The sequence below is a fragment of the Tiliqua scincoides genome, chromosome 3 (assembly GCF_035046505.1).
Source record: "Tiliqua scincoides isolate rTilSci1 chromosome 3, rTilSci1.hap2, whole genome shotgun sequence".
In the NCBI taxonomy this organism is placed as follows: Eukaryota; Metazoa; Chordata; class Lepidosauria; order Squamata; family Scincidae; genus Tiliqua; species Tiliqua scincoides.
The window spans coordinates 217,452,484-217,466,105 of NC_089823.1; the positions used below are offsets into that span (position 1 = coordinate 217,452,484).

The 13,622-nt window shown below is 43.4% G+C and overlaps 1 protein-coding gene across 2 annotated transcripts in view; it reads left to right on the top strand.

Annotated features, from left to right (window-relative positions):
• LEKR1 (leucine, glutamate and lysine rich 1) overlaps nucleotides 1-13,622 on the top strand; it is a 68,470-nt gene that overhangs the window by 15,352 nt on the left and 39,496 nt on the right. The window contains exons 3-5 of one of the 2 annotated variants that reach the window (XM_066621644.1): nucleotides 1,330-1,449; nucleotides 4,541-4,716; nucleotides 6,083-6,268. In XM_066621644.1, the coding sequence (XP_066477741.1) occupies nucleotides 1,330-1,449; nucleotides 4,541-4,716; nucleotides 6,083-6,268 (482 nt within the window). The remainder of the gene's footprint in view (nucleotides 1-1,329; nucleotides 1,450-4,540; nucleotides 4,717-6,082; nucleotides 6,269-13,622) is intronic. The other variant, XM_066621645.1, reaches the window with a different exon arrangement.

Genomic DNA, 13,622 nt, shown 5'->3' on the forward strand with positions numbered 1-13,622 from the left:
CAAAGCGCTGTGCTGTGTGGTTAGTGCTGTGCCCCTCCATAGCTACACTACTGATCTGAGTTCATTCCTCTGATTGCCTGGCTACCCTGTACTACTGTTTGATCCCTGTTGACAGGACTTCATAAATTTGATTTGCATTCTGCCTTTTGATCCAGAAGAATCCCCAAGACAGCTTCCATTAAACACTAAAATACAATTGTACCGGATGTGGTTTTATCATCTCTATTATGCAGTGTTGCTTTGGGATAGCTTATCATCCCCTCATTTGGTCATTGTGACCTATTCCCATCAACTTTCATCCACACTTGTATTCCTGAAGTATTCTGCCCCTGGAGAACTCCTTGCACAAACACCCAATTGGAACCTCTTCCTTTCCATGCCAATAGGGGAAGCAAGGACAGTCTACTCCCCAAACATAAGGAAAGCAAGGGAGGGAATCCCATGCCACTCACACATTGATGCTTCATCTCTGTCTCTTGTCTCTTCCCCCCTATTCTGAACCTTCAGGATAATCAGATGTGCCTGTGCTATAAACTGTGTTGCCTCACCACCTTTTCCTTTTGCAACAGCTAAGTGCAGGAAGTGTTTGCTCCATTGTGGACTCCAACCATTGGTACTACTGTCCAAACATGCAGCAGAATCCCTTTTGTTTTTGAGGACTGCATCACTACCCCAGGGTCATGAACATTGGTCTTCTGCAGAGTTCCAATGCAGTTCCTCTCCCCCCCCCCCCCCGAGAGGGAACAAATGTTCCCATGCTCTTGCCCTCAACAAGGCACCACTACATGCTCGGTCTGATGGCATCAGTCTCCTTCAGAAACACCAAGTGTGCATCTTAGTCCAGAGGACAGGTGTGACTGATACTATTATCAATTCCTTGTTAGTTCCTCCAAAGATGCACTGATCTCATTTGGTTCCTTTTTTAAAAAGTAGATAGACGGGACAATTCTCTGTAACCATGAGCTCATGTTCTTTGCCATCACGGTGTACGGTGATCACTGGCATGGAGACAGGAGGGGCAGCATACTGACAGCCATGCTGGCAGATGCCTGCAATGAAGCAAAAGGCTGTCTGTATGTGTGGATATGGCTAGATGGGCAGGCCACGGCAATGGGCGCCCTGTGTCGCATGCCAGCCCAGTGAGTGGTTCATGTAGTACTCTCTCTGTTATGTCCATGTTGTGCTATGGCCTCACAGAAAGATTTTTGAAACTGTGTAGGTTTTATTGAGAAATTATTCTCAATGGAGATAAAATCTTAGAAGTTATATATAGTATATTGATTTTTTTTAAATCATGCAAATATTAATGCGATTGTTTACTTCTTACAGAATTAAAGAAATATCTTTAGAACTGGAAAATAAGAAAAATGCATTACAAAATCTAAACGAACAGTTGAGATGTGTTCAAAACGAGAAGGACGTTTCACACAGACAGTCGCAACTGTTACGGTAAGCAGGAGGGGCATCAGAGATAGACCAGGCTGAGGGCCGCCAATCATCAGAGGACCCACTTAGGGCCCAGTTCTATCCAACTTTCCAGCAGCAGTGCAACTTTGCCACAGGTGTGTGTGTGTGTGTGTGTGTGTGTGTGTGTGTGTTTGTTGCATTCTCCGGTGACAGAGCAGTCATGGAGGTCTCCTTAAAAAAGGCAACACTTTTTTCCTTTGTGACTGCATTGCAGTTAAGAACATAAGAACAGCCCCACAGGATCAGGCCATAGGCCCATCTAGTCCAGCTTCTTGTATCTCACAGCAGCCCACCAAATGCCCCAAGGAGCTCAACAGATAACAAGAGACCTGCATCCTGGTTCCCTCCCTTGCATCTGGCATTCTGACATAGCCCATTTCTAAAATCAGGAGGTTGCACATACACATTATGGCTTGTAACCCGTAATGGATTCTTCCTCCAGAAATTGATCCAATCCCCTTTTAAAGGCATCTAGGCCAGATGCCATCACCACATCCTGTGGCAAGGAATTCCACAGAACAACCGCATGCTGAGTAAAGAAATATTTTCTTTTGTCTGTCCTGACTCTCCCAACACTCAATTTTAGTGGCTGTCCCCTGGTTCTGGTGTTATGTGAGAGGGAAAAGAACATCTCTCTATCCACTTTATCCTTCCCATGCATAATTTCGTATGTCTCAATCATGTCTCTGCTCAGGCGCCATAGCCTTTCCTCAGAAGGTAGGTGCCTCAGCCCAGTAATCATCATAGGGCGCAAACCTAACCCCTTATATCAGTGCTTTCCAGCACTGACATAAGAGCAATGCAGCCCTGAGGTAAGGGAACTAACATTCCCTTACTTTGAGGAGGCCTCCGTGAGTGACACCCAACTGCAGGATCCAGCACATGTCCCATTGGCACTCCTATGCCAGTGCTGGGAAGCACTGACATAAAGGGTTAGGATTGCGTCCTTAGTTGCTCTCTTTTGCACCTTTTTCATTTCCGCTATGTCTTTTTTGAGATGTGGCGACCAGAACTGGACTCAATACACCAGGTGTGGCCTTACCATCAATTTGTACAGTGGCATTATAATATTAGCCGTTTTGTTCTCAATATGTTTTCTCATTATCCCAGGAATTGGCCTTCTTCACTGCCGCTGCACATTGGGTTGACACTTTCATTGAGCTGTCCACCACCATCCCAAGATCTGTCTCTCCTGATCAAGATCAAGATCTCTCCTGATCTGTCACACATAGCTCAGAACCCATTAGCTTATATGTGAAGTTTTGAAGTTTTGATTGCATTCAGCACTGGAAAGTTGAATAGGATTGGACCCTTAGCCAGGCGGACTCCTGTGACATCAGTATTAGAAGCTGTGGCAGTGCCCAAAGCCCCATTCGGGGACAGGGGAGAGGCCAGTGTAAAATTTGCCTCTGGGCTACCAGTAACCTGGCACCACCACTGGTGGTAAGAAGCCTCCTGAGGCAATATATAGGATTTTTTTTTCTGAGAGTCAAATGCACGTAAATGTATTTGGTGAAATTATAGACAGCATGAGGTTAATATGAACGTAACTATAATTTTGATAGAGTGTTTACTTTGCCCAATCACAGAATTGATAGGCTTGTGTGATGAATTCAAAGATGAATTCAAAGAATTCAAAGATGAATTCAAAGGCCAGGAAGCAGAGAGTGGGTGTCAATGGGCAATTTTCACAATGGAGAGAGGTGAAAAGCGGTGTGCCCCAAGGATCTGTCCTGGGACCGGTGCTTTTCAACCTCTTCATAAATGACCTGGAGACAGGGTTGAGCAGTGAAGTGGCTAAGTTTGCAGATGACACCAAACTTTTCCGAGTGGTAAAGACCAGAAGTGATTGTGAGGAGCTCCAGAAGGATCTCTCCAGACTGGCAGAATGGGCAGCAAAATGGCAGATGCGCTTCAATGTCAGTAAGTGTAAAGTCATGCACATTGGGGCAAAAAATCAAAACTTTAGATATAGGCTGATGGGTTCTGAGCTGTCTGTGACAGATCAGGAGAGAGATCTTGGGGTGGTGGTGGACAGGTTGATGAAAGTGTCGACCCAATGTGCGGTGGCAGTGAAGAAGGCCAATTCTATGCTTGGGATCATTAGGAAGGGTATTGAGAACAAAACGGTTAGTATTATAATGCCGTTGTACAAATCGATGGTAAGGCCACACCTGGAGTATTGTGTCCAGTTCTGGTCGCCGCATCTCAAAAAAGACATAGTGCAAATGGAAAAGGTGCAAAAGAGAGCGACTAAGATGATTACGGGGCTGGGGCACCTTCCTTATGAGGAAAGGCTACGGCGTTTGGGCCTCTTCAGCCTAGAAAAGAGACGCTTGAGGGGGGACATGATTGAGACATACAAAATTATGCAGGGGATGGACAGAGTGGATAGGGAGATGCTCTTTACACTCTCACATAATACCAGAACCAGGGGACATCCACTAAAATTGAGTGTTGGGCGGGTTAGGACAGACAAAAGAAAATATTTCTTTACTCAGCGCGTGGTCGGTCTGTGGAACTCCTTGCCACAGGATGTGGTGCTGGCGTCTAGCCTAGACGCCTTTAAAAGGGGATTGGACGAGTTTCTGGAGGAAAAATCCATTATGGGGTACAAGCCATGATGTGTATGTGCAACCTCCTGATTTTAGGAATGGGTTAAGTCAGAATGCCAGATGTAGGGGAGAGCACCAGGATGAGGTCTCTTGTTATCTGGTGTGCTCCCTGGGGCATTTGGTGGGCCGCTGTGAGATACAGGAAGCTGGACTAGATGGGCCTATGGCCTGATCCAGTGGGGCTGTTCTTATGTTCTTATGTAAATACTAGCCACACATGTAATTCATAGCTGGGTAATACACTGGATAGAAAGGAAAATATATTTGCAGTATGACACCCATCTGAAAAGTTTGAAACACTTTTTGTGTATTGATGGGCCAAACTGCTATAATTTATTTGCCATTGAAAAGGTATAAAATTAATTAGCTGCCTTCATTGTTCTAAATCAGTAATATTTAAAATTCTTGTTATTCCAAGTGTAACTTATTTTTTTTATCAATGACTTTTTTTTGTACAGAAAAACATTGGAGCAACATCAGTTAATTCTAAAGAAAGCTTTTGTATTTCTTTCATTTATCAGAGGAGAGCTAAACAGTATTAAAGACCAGATATTTGGCAATCTTGTCAAATGGATTGCACTAAAAGGGCAGACTTCCTTAAAGATAAAAGCTGTAAATTTAACAACACTTGCAGGTAAATTACCAGCTTACAAATGTTCCCAGTGTTTTATTCTTTGTCATTTCTACATTCTTTTTACGGTGATCACACATTTACGTTTTACTCATGTTCAGTCATATGATTCACCATCTGCATGTCCGTGGTACAATTTACCACTTCACTTAGAACTAAGCCTCATTGAGCGATCTTCCCTAAGACACACAGGTCTGGTAACTGAAAACTGGTTGAACCTGGATCTCCAGAATCAAAATCCAGCACTCTCAATTCATTGTGCAGTTTTGTCCACCAAAAGTAGCTAAATATAGCTTGTATAATTCTTTTTTTTCTTTTTAGAGGGGGATAACTTTTAGCTCCTCTGCGCCATCTCTGATTTAGATGTGCTGTTATTTTGGTCAATTACTTCAGGAGGTTCTGCAAATGTTGAGAGCAGCTTTCCTCAAAAATGTGAATTTCTTGCTGAATGGGATACTGGGTCTACTTAGACCTGCGCCAGCAGTATTACTGGCCCAAGTCCACATGGACCCAAGAAGGCAGCTCAAGTCTTAGAAGGGGGGTTAGATTTCAGCACTGCTGCTGCTGGAACTGCCCCCTTCTTGGTCCTAATCTACCTTCCTTTCTGCCCCTGTTGCTTCCCCCATTTTGTCCACTCCCTGTGTAATCATACCTGGAGTGGTAGGCACCCAGAGTCTGCTGCCATGTAGAGCCAACTGCTTACTGCTTCTGGTGATGACCAGTCTGCATACTTCAATGTGTCTCCTTTTGTAACAGCCAGAAAGCACTTTGTGCTGCTGGAATGCCAGTTCTGGTGGTACCAGGCATTGTTAGAATTGGGCCCAAAATCATGTATGGTTCTAAATAAATATCTTGTGATGGAACCTTATTAATAGCCATAAGATTGAAGTGCAACAATGTTTCTTCAGATAGGATTTATGGGCATATTTGCTCTCTTTGATTTTTTTCCTAGACTATCCCTTGTTGTTGTTCAGTCATTAAGTCGTGTCTGACTCTTCGTGACTCTATGGACCAGAGCACACCAGGCCCCCCTGTCTACCACTAATTTCTGGAGTTTGTCCAAATTTATGTTCATTGCCTCCGTGACACTATCTAACCAACTATCCCTATAAACTGCAAAATTATCTTTGCTGTGAAACCCCTTGAGAATTCTCATGTGTAGGCTGAAATGATTCATTTTAAACAAGAGCATTACAAATAAGTATAATATTATGGACACAAACACTGATCCAGAAGGCCATGAGAGTAGCAGTGCTACCCTCCCTCGCTCTTTTCCACACCAGAAATTTTCTGGGGGAAATGTCACATGTGCACATATTGCGGCTGTGATTTTATCTGGGTCCTTGATCCAGTTTTATTGTATTTTCAGAAATATCTAGATTGAATCAAAGCTTAGGACAATGTCAGGGGGAAAATCTAGTGCTCCAGGAGGAGGTGCAGCATTTGAGGTTGATGTCAGATGCAGTTGAACTGAAAACTGAGCAGCTTCAGACTTCTCTCTTGCGAGAGAGTGAATTACAAAGCAGATGTCATGAACTGGAAAAGAAAACACAAGGTAAGAGAAAGTTGAGGCTGATTTAAAAACACATAACCATGATCACTAAAAGGATGCATGTTTCAAACCTACAGGGATTTACTCCAAGATAGCATCCAGACAGCACTGTCACACTGTTCTTCACTATCCTTGCATGAATTTCTGCATATGTTGTGTACCTTGTATGCTTCCTTCTCCTGATGTTTAAGGCATAAGAGATTTTGGATTTGTTCTCCACCCACACCCCTGGCCTTAATGAATTTGACGTAGTTTGCTAGAAAAGGAGGCAAGGATTGAAAGATACTGGGGCTGTACAGTCGCCATGTTCAGTGCCTTTTGAAAGAAATTTGCAGACAAAAGTAGCAAACTCTCTGAGACTGGAACTAACATTCCGCATCTAACATGCACCTGGGAACCTCAGCTGCCACTTCTCTGCTGGAAGCAGTAGGAGAGAAGTGTGCGGAAGGCAGAGTGAAGGCAGGTACTGTTTAATCCTTCCTTTGCCTACCACTTCCTTTCCCAGCAGCAGGAAGAAGAAAATGCAGTACTCATAGGAATGGAGCTGGCAAGCAATCAGCAAGTAATCATTTAACCATACAGTGCTTCCTTTCCCTGCTTGCTTACCTGCCCCCATGCCACTGCTGCCTTGGCTACTTGTTCACCTATTCTCTTGCTTCCCCTACTCCTCCTGGTAGGAAAGAAGTGACCTACAGCCCAAGATGGAAGCAGCACAACCATCTCACGCAACTGGCTGCCAGGCACTTGGTTTGCCAGCAGGAGGATGAAAGGGAAGAGGGAGTGACCAAGCCGCTGTCCAGAGGGAAAGAGCACAGTGTTTGATGTGCTATGTTATAACCACACACACACTTTTTAAAGTTCAAAGTGCATTCCCAGTGATATGAGCTTTTTGCATATTTTGTCTGGATGTACCCTTTGTTTGCTTTGCTTGCTCATTCTGGACCAGAGTTTAGTGGCTTTAGCATCCCTAATGGACCTCAGATGGGACTAGGCACAGAACTTCTTACGTACATTAAACTTAATGTGTTGTAGCACTGTCCAGAATCTCTGCTAAATGTGACTAGCAGTCTCTTTTCTGAAATTCAAGTGTTGGCCCCCCTCCCCCCAGATGCCCTGACCCCTGACTTACCCTGGAGCAGGCACCCAATACCCAGGTTGGGGAGACTTCCCTGCCCTTGAGGGGGGAGGACAACGGAGGTTGGCTCACCCCAACCAGACAGGGGAGGCTGACGAGACAAACTGATAACACTGAAGGAAACAAGCCAGGAACAGGAAAAGCCTTTTCTACCCCATCTGGAGGAAGGGGAGGGGCCAAAAGGGGGCGGGCTTGCTCCATAAAACAGAGAAGCTGGGGATGAGAGGGAGGCAGTGTGAAGTAGGGAGCTGTGAGATGAACAGCTCCTCCCCCCAAGCCAGGTGTGGCAGCTCTGCTAAGGAGGAGGACAAGAGTGCTGGAGCCCCTCCCCCTCCAGCCAATCTGAGGCCTCCCTGGGGGTGGAACAAGCCTGCTCCAGGCCCCTCCAGGGGTGTGCCCCTACATAAAGATGCATAACGTTAGTCTCTGGTTCACTTTCTTTTATAAACCCACTGCAGATATCAATGTATTTTTTAAAAAAGTATTAACTTTCTATTTCAATTCAAGATTTCCTTTTGACATCAATTTCATCATTCAGTCCACAAGTCCAATTGGAAGCTAAAGCATTCTAAAAGTGTACAGGTTGTGCTATTTAGGAGATGACTTTGATTCATCAAAATGACAGTGTAATTGCAGAGCACTGCTTTCTTGCACAGTATGTGATTTCAAGTCATAAACAACCGTATTTACGGTACAGAATAGCTTTCATGCCATAGCCGACCATAATGGCAGTACTTCATGGATTGAGGAAATTCACTATTTTTCTTCATGGGCTGTATGCGCTGAAGTTCTGCCCATGTACGGAGCTGAATTTGGAACCTTCCAGAGCTTTGTTGAGTGTTCTGCCCCTGCTCTTGAGTGGTAGTCTCTGTGTGTCTCAACAGTGAGAAGAATGCGCAGTCCCTCAGCTGCATTCAGTTGAAGCAGCATCGTGAGGAACTTTTCCCTTTGTTGTCCCTCAGAAAATTTAAGGAAACTTTAGTTTTCATCTTTATTCTCTGCCTTTGTGATAGTAGTTGTTACTTATTGCAATTTTTAAAAAAAATGAAATAAAATTAGTAGCTAGTAGGCTAGTTAGTCCTACCTCATATGGAAAACAGAATCGTTTTTATAATGTATCACCAATGTGGGGCAAAACTCCCCACCACTAACAAGCACAAAACTTTTACTTTCTTCCAAACCAGGGGGACACCTGTGTCCACTGTAGAATATTTGCCAAGCAAATGAGGACGATCAGGGATGTTATCTCAAGTCTGCTTTGGGAGTTGATCTAACTTCACGTGCAGCAATGCTGGTACCTCCTGTGAACCCGCCTCCTTCTCCAATACTGGCAGTGGCTTCCTCAAAGCAGGAAAGTCAGACCACATGCAAATTCTATTCAGAGAGTCATCCGGATTGAAACAAGTGCCCACTGTGGGCAGGCAGGCAGAATCTTTTTAGAGGATCTCCCCAAAAGCAGACAAAACACTGTTCAGGTGCCAGGTGTATGGAAAAGGCTGCTGGGATCTGACTGCAATGCCATCCATCTTGGTGGCTTGCAAGCTGGTCCTGTAGAAGGTTCCAATTTTAGAGTGCAAGTCTTTTGGACCTGAAAGAACCTCACTCTTCATTGATGTCAATTCTGAAGACAGCATCACTGGTCTGTCTCCTCCCCTGGTCAGAACTATCTTTGTTGTGGTCTGCACTTTCTTTGAGGAGAAGTTTCTTAAAATGTTAGGATTTTCATCCTCTGCTAGAGGATGCAGGCTGACACCAAGCTGGAAATACAGCTGGTCTCAAAGTAGAAGTTGAGTTTACCTCCAGCCTATAGCTCCCCATGCCAGTTGCTGTACTGAAGTCCAGGGGTACGCATCGTCATTCTCATTGGGATTTGGTTTCAGGATAAACATAGTACCTGCAGTCTCCTTACAGGCTGTGTTTTTAAGATGTGAGCAACATGTCCACACAGGGAAAATCTATTGTACATGTAGGGTGCAGTGTCTCATGGCACAGTTCAGTGGAAGGGCATGAAAAGAGAAGGGAGCAAAGTTAAAGGCAGGGCTGGCATTGTCATGAAGCAACCTGATATGGTTGTAATTATGGAGCAGTGCCCTTGGAATGGCAGTGAACAGGCAAGCTCCCAGTCTATCTGTCCACCACCATCTCCAGTTGCTTTTTTAGGTGCTCCCATCCTCTTAACTTGCCCAGAGCAAGTTGGAAGTGGATTGTAGCAATGGCAGCCTCCAGTGCTGCTGGAAGAATAAGGGAGATAGAGAGATGCTGTGACTCCAGGTTACCTCTTCCCACCCACTTGTACTTATGAAGCACCAAGTAGGCGGAAAGAGGCTATTTGGAACCAGCCCCCTTTTCCTTTTACTTATAAGGAGCACAGCGTGCATCCTCCATGCTGTTTCTGTTTGTAATGAGCAGGATCAATGTACGTATGCTAGGTTCCCAGCTGGACACCTAGCTGGACAAACCTTGTTTGTTCACATCAAACGTAACCTAATTATAAGTAATACAATTACCCTGGCCAACCAGTTGGCTAAGAAAGAGCCACCAGCTCCCTTGAAGCACACTCCATCAAAATGTGTCATCCTCTACTGCGAGCCTGGGATATGTTCTACTCCTGGGACTCTGCAGTGCTGCAACATAGGCCCTTTTTAGTTGCAGTGTATTTCTTTCTATAGGACTGGCATAGTTAAGTTACAATGAAAGTGATAAATGTATTAAGTAACAGGCAATGAAGCAAAAAATATGACTATTAAGCTAAAAATTCATGTATTAATACAGCCATGCTTTATTCTCACTGAAGTAATTTTGAATATTCATGCTTGTGTTTTTCCCCCTTTTCTAATCTGTCTTCTCAGAGGTCAGTATGACCAGAAAATTAGTAAACTGAATTCCAATTTTCCTCTAGAAGGGGATGAATTCTTTCTTATTTTCAATAAACAGACAGAAATTATGACCAGTCATGGCACAAACTACTGGTTCCTGTTTCCCCAAGAAAAGCTAGGTAAACTAAAACATATTTTTGGCCGCTCATGGAGCTGTAAAGTTTCTATTTTTTTTTTTTTTTTGGTAAATCTAATTTTTAATCCCTTGACTTTCAAAATAATCAACTTCCACCAAGGGTGCTGGAAGGACTAAAACATTTATGCAGAGAGTAACTCAAATGGGAGGGGACTGCAGCCACTTTCCTCTCCTGATACTTATACCCTGAGAAAAGTGGTGATTGTTCAAAAAATAAGTTTATATCAACAAAATTGAAGGAAAAGTGAAAATGCTTCTTGCAGGACTAAATGATTGAGCTGGTCAGAGCTGGACCCTCTTCCCAGCTGGTAGGTGTTGCAGTCAGGCTACTGGGCCCTGAGTAGCTTTGGTTCATACCCTTTGATCTAACCTAGAAAGATGTGAGAAGTGTAACAAAACATGGGCTTTGATCCTATACTGCACACTTACTTGGGAGTAACTCCTGTTGAACTCAGTGGAGCTTGCTTCTGCATAGACATGCATAGGATTGTGCTGTTAGAAGCATCAGATATCTGCTGTTCAAACTCCTGCACATTTTCTGTTTTCAGCCATGGCAATTAGAGTGATCATCTGTAATGGGCAGTCAGGACTCCTGTACCATTTAACAGTTGCATAGAAGAGAGAATTTCAGAAGGTGTTTCCGGACATAACAAAGTGTTGCAGGGCGAGAATAGAAGAGCCCAGTTGGATCGGACCAAAGATCCAACTTGCCCAGCATCCTGCTTCCCACAGTGGCCAGTCCTGGGGAGGGGCCCCTGGGAAGCCAATAAGCAGGGCCTGGAGGCAACAGTCCTTTCCTACTGTTGTTTTCCAGGAACAAGTACATTGTTGTTAGATTAGAGTCCATGCAGCCATGGTGACTAACAGCAACTGATATCTTACTACAGCTTATCCTCTGTGAAGTTGTCTGTAAAAACAAATTTTCTGAGGAAAAGAATTTCACCTGTTGAAACTCCCTCTTCTACACAATGTAGATCAGCACAAGAATGTTGTCTTGTATGTGGCAACTATTTTTATTCCTGGACTTTAAACTTGTTTTAAAACATTTATCTCTTGCTTGAATAGAGGGAAGAGGGACTGCCATCCTCCTCCATGGTGTCACCCAGCTCTGTTGTGTTGCTGCTGAGGCTGGCAACACAACTACTGCATGGGGATTTAGGTAGGATTGGTCTATAGGCCTTTTAATAAATTATTTTCTTGTGCTTGATTGAAAGGGCTAATTCCCAAGCTGCAAAGTGAATGCAGTACATTTTTAATCTAGGGGAGAAGTTTTAGAATTGGACCAAAATAAAAACATACTGGGAACCAAAACTGACAGCACAATTCAGACTTTCTTGCTGGAGCTTCAGTTTGCATGGTGAGATCCTTTTGCCTAAAGGGGCTCCTTGCGCATTGCAATAGAGGTCTGAGCCATCCACCTAAAAAGAATGAGTGCATGGAGCACCATTTGAAATGAATATGTGGAACTGGCTTGTATGGGAAGTCTTTGTCCATAGTGGAACACAGAGATCTCTGAGCTGAGTCATGGGACAGTATGAACAAAATGAGTGACAAGGTCTTGAGCTCGTCAGTTTTATGAGTGGCATATAGCAAGTCCACAACATGGGAAAATTTTGTTTAAGAGTTCCTTCGAAAAGATTCAAACGATAGCTATTTATACACTTTAACTCATCGAATAGAGGCTTTGCTTAAAGGAGGGGTCTCCAAACCCCGGCCCAGGGGCCAGATGCGGCCCACAAAGAGCCTCTATCTGGCCCGCAGCCAGCTTCTGATTCCCTGAGAGCCTCTGGCCCAGCTGTCCAAACACAACCAGGGTTGCACTTATGGGATGGGGGAATGGGGGTCCATTTAAATGTATGCTTTATTTCTTGGTGCTGTGCTGGTGCTTGGAGAAATTCTATACATTTGAGCCCATTCATTCATTCATTCGTCTAAGTTTCATCTCTAATGTATTTATTTAAATTTTATATTTAATTTTTTTTCCCCGGCCCTTGATACTATGCCAGATATTTGATGCGGCGCTTTGGCCAAAAAGTTTAAAAATCCCTGGCTTAAAGTAACAGTATTCTGGCTTTCTCTTGTCTGTTTTATTGGATCATTTGTGCTATTTTATCGAAACAATTGCTCTGAAATAGCAGTTGTTAAGACATGAAAAATAATATTGCAAAAATGTGTTTTGTAATTTTACCTGTCAGATTTCTGCTCTGTAGGAGCATATTCTCTCTTACAGTACCATTTCAGGTAAAATAATTTTGACCCTGCTTCCCAAGGATGTTCTCTTTTGAAGAGAGTAATATGCTGCTACAAGTTAACCTGGCAAAACCAAACTTTTCCAAAATAAACCCAGTCTTCCATGTGTAACAGGTTTAGTAGACGTTCTTGCAGAAAAGGTTCATGTGGCCCCTCAAATACGTACACAGACAGACAGACAGACAGACAATCACTGGATATTTTCTCATTCTTCACTTAGGAGGAAGTTCCTGCATAATGCCTAGTATTATTGATATTCCTTATCAGTTATTTAGGGCTGATCTCTTGTTACATCCCCTACATTGGAAGCTGCTGGGAATATTCCATATGGTGGTAGTAATATTCCAGGCTGAAGCTATAATGTGCAAGAGAAGCTCACTAGATGGATCAGCCTGAGAGTGTCCGTGCTTGAGTGTAATTGAGGTGGCAGCTAGAATTCATGGGGAGACTCCGTAGACTTTGGGCTTTGAGATTAATGGTCCTTGCACATTAGAACCTCCCTGAGAATGCTACTCACGCACGCGAGTGCTTTCAAGATCCTCATGCATGGGGCACATATGAGAATTGGCCCTTCCATTTTAGGTTATTTGTAGCATTAATAAGTCTATTATATAATTCTTACTTTATATTTAATGTCCTTCAATGAGGCCTGACAACCATATAAACACGAAAGAGGTTTTATTTTTCAAAGATTTCTTTGCTTTGATAAGTCCCTGTTGGAACACTGAATCTTCAACCAAATCGTCTGTTATGTCACATTGAAATAGCTGTTGAAATAGTTTTGAAACTATTATGTATGTAACAGCTCTTCCACTTGTTAAATGTAATTTTGTTCCCCTCTCACTAAATGCAGTACATGGGGAAGATGGGCTTTTAAAAAAAAATGTAAAAGGTTCACTTAAAGTTATCTCAACATTCAGTGTGATTGTGTGGAATCTTTAATATCTCTGCAATGCTTGG